Below are 5,891 nucleotides of genomic sequence, written 5' to 3'. Positions count from 1 at the left end.
GCATAAACTGCTTCTCCAATAGAAATCCCACTTCTGATACCAGTGTACCGAACGGCGGGGAAGGGAAGAGAAAGGCAAACACACCCTGGTGCATGCCTGGGTTGAGAGGCAAACACCCTCGCGCTAATAGGGTTAAGTTTGTAAAGCGTTTTTTTTGGCACGCGTTGATGAATATTTGCAATCCCACTTGACAGTGGCGAACCCACTGTTTTTCCCCGGTGAACAGCAGTCATTTATGTTGTAGCCTAAAATATCAACGTAATTGAGGCCACTTTAACAGGGTTTATTAGGCTACACATGCTCAGGCTATGTAGTCAGTTTACCCCCACCCCATTATATTACAGTGTAACCAGCCAGCAACAGCAGAGACAGAAACCCCTGAATCGTGGTAGATTTGCCAAAATTGATGCGATTCGGTAAAGGAAGGGTGGGAGACGTCTGAGCGGGGAGGATCCCCCCAAGCGCATCATCTGGCAGCACTTGGAATTGTACATTTTTGTGATCGGATGATCGTTGTGCCTACATTTGATTTCGTTACAAATGTATTTTCTCTCTTCCATTTGGCTTCATTTTTCTATTGGGTTGCAGGCCTATAATGTAGTCTATAGCCTTACTTGCTTGCGTCCAGGTCCAACCTTACTGCGCAAAACAGATGCCTTATTAGGGCAAGGCCTACTTCAGCTAAATTAACTGATCTTCCAGGATTTATGAATATCTATTTTGCAATATTTGCCTTTATGGCACCTGTTGTTATTGTTATGATAACGGTAGGGGTATCATGTGTAATTCATCGAAGGAGGCACAGTCGGATTGAACGCTCGCTTCAATGATGGACGCTCTGGTTCGTGAGTAGCCTGTGTCTGTGGTCGTGTCAGTGTGTGTTTTGTCTGTGTTTACATGTTTTGTTGTTTTCCCGTTGTAGTTATAGCCTCGGACATTTTATAGGCTAACGATGATGCATGCAGACAAATCTCCCCCTCACCCCTCCTTGTGGCGGGGCAGAAATACCCCCCCCTTTCAGTTTCTATCCTCTCCGGGAGCATCGCTCCGATAACCATGGAAGAAACCTTCCTATCATGGCGGCTAGATTCCAGGTGAAGGTAAGAAATGCGCTGTTCTGGAAAACAAGCTGGTGAGAGACAGACGTCGCATTGCACAGCAATTTGCGCTGAAATAGGCTATTTGGACAAATTGCTGGTCTACATCAGTGTATTTTAGCGTAGCATGCACTGTAAAAAAAGGGGAAAAATAAGTATTGTTGTTTTTAAGGTAATATACTGTCTGCCATTTACCTGTACTGTTAAAGCAAAGTTTAGACCTATTTGGAATTTATGGTAGGCTAACATACTGTACTTATTCCCCCCCCCCAGTAATTTACAGGTAACTGGCTGACAGTAAGTTAGGGGAGACCGGGGATGGATGTAACATGGGTTGATTGTAACACTCTCAATATCTTCAATCAGGAACAAACTAGAATCACGACTCACTGTGCACATGCTGTTTAATCCTCAACCCTCATGTGAAGAAGTAAGACCCGGTGATAGATTTTATTATCACAAATCTGATTTTGAGGTAAGAAAGTACTTTTTTGCAGATGGTATCACCTGCTTTGTAGTTTGATTCACCAAACGTATATCAGGTTTATGACCAGTGTGTGTAGATATTTTTTATGTAAGTCAGCAATGCTAGAGTTTTAATATGTAGCTAAAATTAAGCTAGCTGAAGACTGCAAAGGGTCATGGTTAGTTGTAACAAGCCCAAGGAGGTCTGGGTGCAGCCGTAGGAATATAAATGATGGGCCCACCAAGCCTGTATCCCAAGACTACCATACCACTGTCCCAACTGTGACTCTGATTGGCTGAACATGTACAACACACACACACACGCTCTGTCTTTCTCAAACTCACTCATTCACTCACCCTCACACACACATGTTTTTGTTAAAAAAGTTAATGGAGCATAAAAATAATACACATTTTATGATTTGTATTATTATTTTATTATTTCTGCCACACAAAATGTTAAACATGGCAATGTTGTTCTCAAAAAATACCTTAAATATTTTATTGCATGTCATGATTTATGCCATTTTTTAAACTGTTACATTTGACCCTAATCCCTGTTACCACTGTCCTGGGAGGTGGGGTAAATTGTAACATTTCACTCCTTGCATTTGAGACAAAGTCACACCGTGTCTGTTTGATTTAGAGAGATAATACCTACACTAATATGTAGCAGACAGATGTAAGTTGTTCGTATCTCATTTTGAATATAGTAGCTCAAACAATCTCTGAAAAATGAACAATAATGCAAAAAGTGTTATAACCATCCCTTGTCTACCCTACCTAAAAATAACATGATTTTTTTTACAGTGTGGATATTCCTTGTTTAATCGGCCGCGTAGACTGAAGCGTAAAATATAACATTGATCAATAGGGTAGAATGCAGGAATTTATCAAATAAACCATTTAAAAATACTTTTGAAAACAACACATTATTCTTCATGCATGTGTCATTTTGAACACTCGTCTACATAGGGTACAGCTGTGTGACTGTTAATGATTATTTTCGTAAAGATGTACTGTTCATAATTATTTGGTTCTTTACTAGACCCACACTACTTTTTCAGAAAAATGTTTGAAATAGCGCCAACATTAATTTACATGCATTCGAAACATGAGTTGAAATGCCAGTTACCTGTGTGGTATCATAGGTCTGAGTAAACTGTTATCAATTTATCATGGATATTCTGCATGTAGTAAGCGCTTACTTACATGATGTACTTTACTTACTTACTTTATTCCTGTGCAGAACATAAGGCATTCCAAATGTAAGCTGCTTGCCTAGTAGTCTACTTATAATAGTTTCCACCCCCAGGATCACCGTCAGTCTCAGACACCATGGCACAGCCCACACCCCTGGAAACCTCCCTGGGGGCCCTCATCATGACATTCCACAAGCACGCTGACAGTGGAGATGCTAAGACCCTCAGCAAGAAAGAGCTAACCAACCTCATCAAGGAGGAGTTGCCCAACATAACTGGGGTGAGTCAATGCAACAACTCGGGTCAGTTTCCCAGACCCCCCATTAAAAGCTTATCATCCTGGACTAAAAAGCACTTTCAATTAAGATTGTCCATTGAGCATGCTTTAAAACAAAGATGTAATCTGCAGTGAGGAAACAGCAATGTGGTATAAATAAAGGAAATACAGTGCATATTCTGTTGTTCTATCGAGCCGACCTGGTCTCAGAGCATTTCGTATTATACTGTACGTAAGACTGATAAACTCCATTTAGAATGATATGTTACATTTGGTATGGTTACATAAGACAGATGGTTACTTAAGGCAAAAAATCAAAGGAGGGTGCTTTGGGGGGCGTATAACGTGATTGTCTAGCAACCCAAAGGTTGCGAGTTTGAGTCTCATCCCGGACAACTTTAGCATTTTAGCTAATTAGAAACACCTCAACTACTTACTATTTTTTAGCTACTTTTCAACTACTTAGTATGTTAGCTAACCCTTCCCCTAACACTGACCGTAACCCTATAACTTAACTCCTAAACTTAACCCCAACCTTAACCCTAACCCTTAACCCCTAGCCTAGCTAACGTTAGTGATCTAGCTGAAGTTAGCCACATAGCTAAAATTCGTAACATATCATATATTTGCAAATTCGTAACATATTGTATGTTTTGCAACTTGTAACATATAATACCAATTGTAATTCGTAAAACATATACAAAATGAGTGATGACATCCACAAATTAATACATACCAAATGAAACAAAAATTAAGTATTCCAGCTTTACAGTCCAGGACTAGGCTTAATCTATGTTTGGGAAACTGGTCCCTCATGAGACAGCGAATGCTATTCTAATGCTACTTTTTATTGTCAAGTGTTGTGATTTTAATAAACAAATGCACTTGAAATAAAGTTTGATTGTGATTGACTGATTCTATATTGCATGGAGTCTCATTCATTTAGGACTAATGACAGAAAAGTAAAGAAATCTTCATGTATTGTGTCTTCCTTGTGTTCTAATCCCCTGCTTATGTTCTCTTGACATGAGTGAAGTGTCAGCAATTCAGTGTGAATGACAACAAAATACAGAAATCCTAATGTATTGTGTCTTCCTTGTGATCCTATATTACATTGACATGAGCAGAAGGGTGGTCCTGACGTGGGTGAGCTGATGACAATGCTAGACCACCACGGTGATGGCGCTGTGGACTTTAAGGAGTACATCACCCTGATTGAATCCCTTGCCTGCATGTGCAACAGCTTCTTGGAAGGGAAAATGTATCTTCTATCTGCTTTCTGCAGTGTATTGCATTAGGCCTGCATGTCACATTAATAATGTCTCATATCTCATTGAGTAAATTGCATACACGCCTTCCTCGGGTGTCCACGCGCATGCCCGTATGCACACATAGACGCAAAGAGTTGCATAACGCTGCAACAATTATAAGACTGATCCTCAAATACATGCACCCAGGTGGATTCTCTTGTCAGAATTTGGCTCAATTGGTAGTGCATGGCGCTTGCTATGCCAGGGTAGTGGGATTGATTCCGGGTACCATCCGTATGTAAAATATATGCATGACTAAGTCGCTTTGGATAAAAGCGTCTGCTAAATTACATATATTATTATATATTAGGCTATTAAGATCTAAGGAATGCTGCTACACAGAGCATGTGAGATAGTAAACAGGATGTGTAGGCTATTTATTTACTGTGTTGTGCATGTACAGTAATTCAATCAGTCTGTTTGGAATTATTGATATGTTTTGTCTTTACTGCTAATAAATGGGGAAAAGACCCAACCAAAGATTCACGTTGGTGAAGCGATTTGTTTTGCATGCGTTTATGAACATTTGCAATCAAATCAAATGTATTTATATAGCCCTTCTTACATCAGCTGATATCTCAAAGTGCTGTACAGAAACCCAGCCTAAAATCCCAAACAGCAAGCAATGCAGGTGTAGAAGCACGGTGGCTAGGAAAAACTCCCTAGAAAGGCCAAAACCTAGGAAGAAACCTAGAGAGGAACCAGGCTATGAGGTGTGGCCAGTCCTCTTCTGGCTGTGCCGGGTGGAGATTATAACAGACCATGGCCAAGATGTTCAAATGTTCATAAATGACCAGCATGGTCAAATAATAATAATCACAGTAGTTGTCGAGGATGCAGCAAGTCAGCACCTCAGGAGTAAATGTCAGTTGGTTTTTCATAGCCGATCATTAAGAGTATCTGTACCGCTCCTGCTATCTCTAGAGAGTTGAAAACAGCAGGTCTGGGACAGGTAGCACGTCCGGTGAACAGGTCAGGGTTCCATAGCCGCAGGCAGAACAGTTGAAACTGGAGCAGCTGCACGGACAGGTGGACTGGGGACAGCAAGGAGTCATCATGCCAGGTAGTCCTGAGGCATGGTCCTAGAGTTCAGGTCCTCCGAGAGAGAGAAAGAGAGAATTAGAGAGAGCATACTTAAATTCACACAGGACACCGGATAAGACAGGAGAAGTACTCCAGATATAACAGACTGACCTTAGCCCCCCGACACATAAACTACTGCAGCATAAATACTGGAGGCTGAGACAGGAGGGGTCAGGAGACACTGTGGGTCCATCCGATGATACCCCCGGACAGGGCCAAACAGGCAGGCTATAACCCCACCCACTTTGCCAAAGCACAGCCCCCACACCACTAGAGGGATATCTTCAACCACCAACTTGCCATCCTGAGACAAGGTCGAGTATAGCCCACAAAGATCTCCGCCACGGCCCATCCAAGGGGAGCGCCAACCCAGACAGGAAGATCACGTCAGTGACTCAACCCACTCAAGTGACACACCCCTCCTAGGGACGGCATGGAAGAGCACCAGTAAGCCAGT

The 5,891-nt window shown here is 41.7% G+C and overlaps 1 protein-coding gene across 3 annotated transcripts; it reads left to right on the top strand.

Annotated features, from left to right (window-relative positions):
• The first annotated feature begins 316 nt into the window (after window positions 1-316).
• Window positions 317-4,823, top strand: LOC115128204 (protein S100-A1-like). 3 transcript variants are annotated; one of them, XM_029657851.2, is made up of 3 exons: window positions 317-845; window positions 2,878-3,044; window positions 4,169-4,823. In XM_029657851.2, exons 1-3 carry the CDS (start codon window positions 827-829, stop codon window positions 4,337-4,339), a joined length of 357 nt encoding a protein of 118 aa, XP_029513711.2. In that variant the 5' UTR covers window positions 317-826; the 3' UTR covers window positions 4,340-4,823. The 3 variants fall into 3 exon arrangements, with proteins under 3 accessions (XP_029513711.2, XP_029513712.2, XP_029513713.2); XM_029657852.2 differs by having other exon boundaries at window positions 319-841; XM_029657853.2 differs by lacking the exon at window positions 317-845 and adding an exon at window positions 875-1,100.
• The last annotated feature ends 1,068 nt before the right edge of the window (window positions 4,824-5,891 follow it).

This window comes from Oncorhynchus nerka, linkage group LG4, assembly GCF_034236695.1.
Source record: "Oncorhynchus nerka isolate Pitt River linkage group LG4, Oner_Uvic_2.0, whole genome shotgun sequence".
NCBI classification, from domain to species: Eukaryota; Metazoa; Chordata; class Actinopteri; order Salmoniformes; family Salmonidae; genus Oncorhynchus; species Oncorhynchus nerka.
The sequence above is the reverse complement of the archived record's forward strand: the minus strand, read 5'-3'. Positions and strand labels throughout refer to the sequence as shown.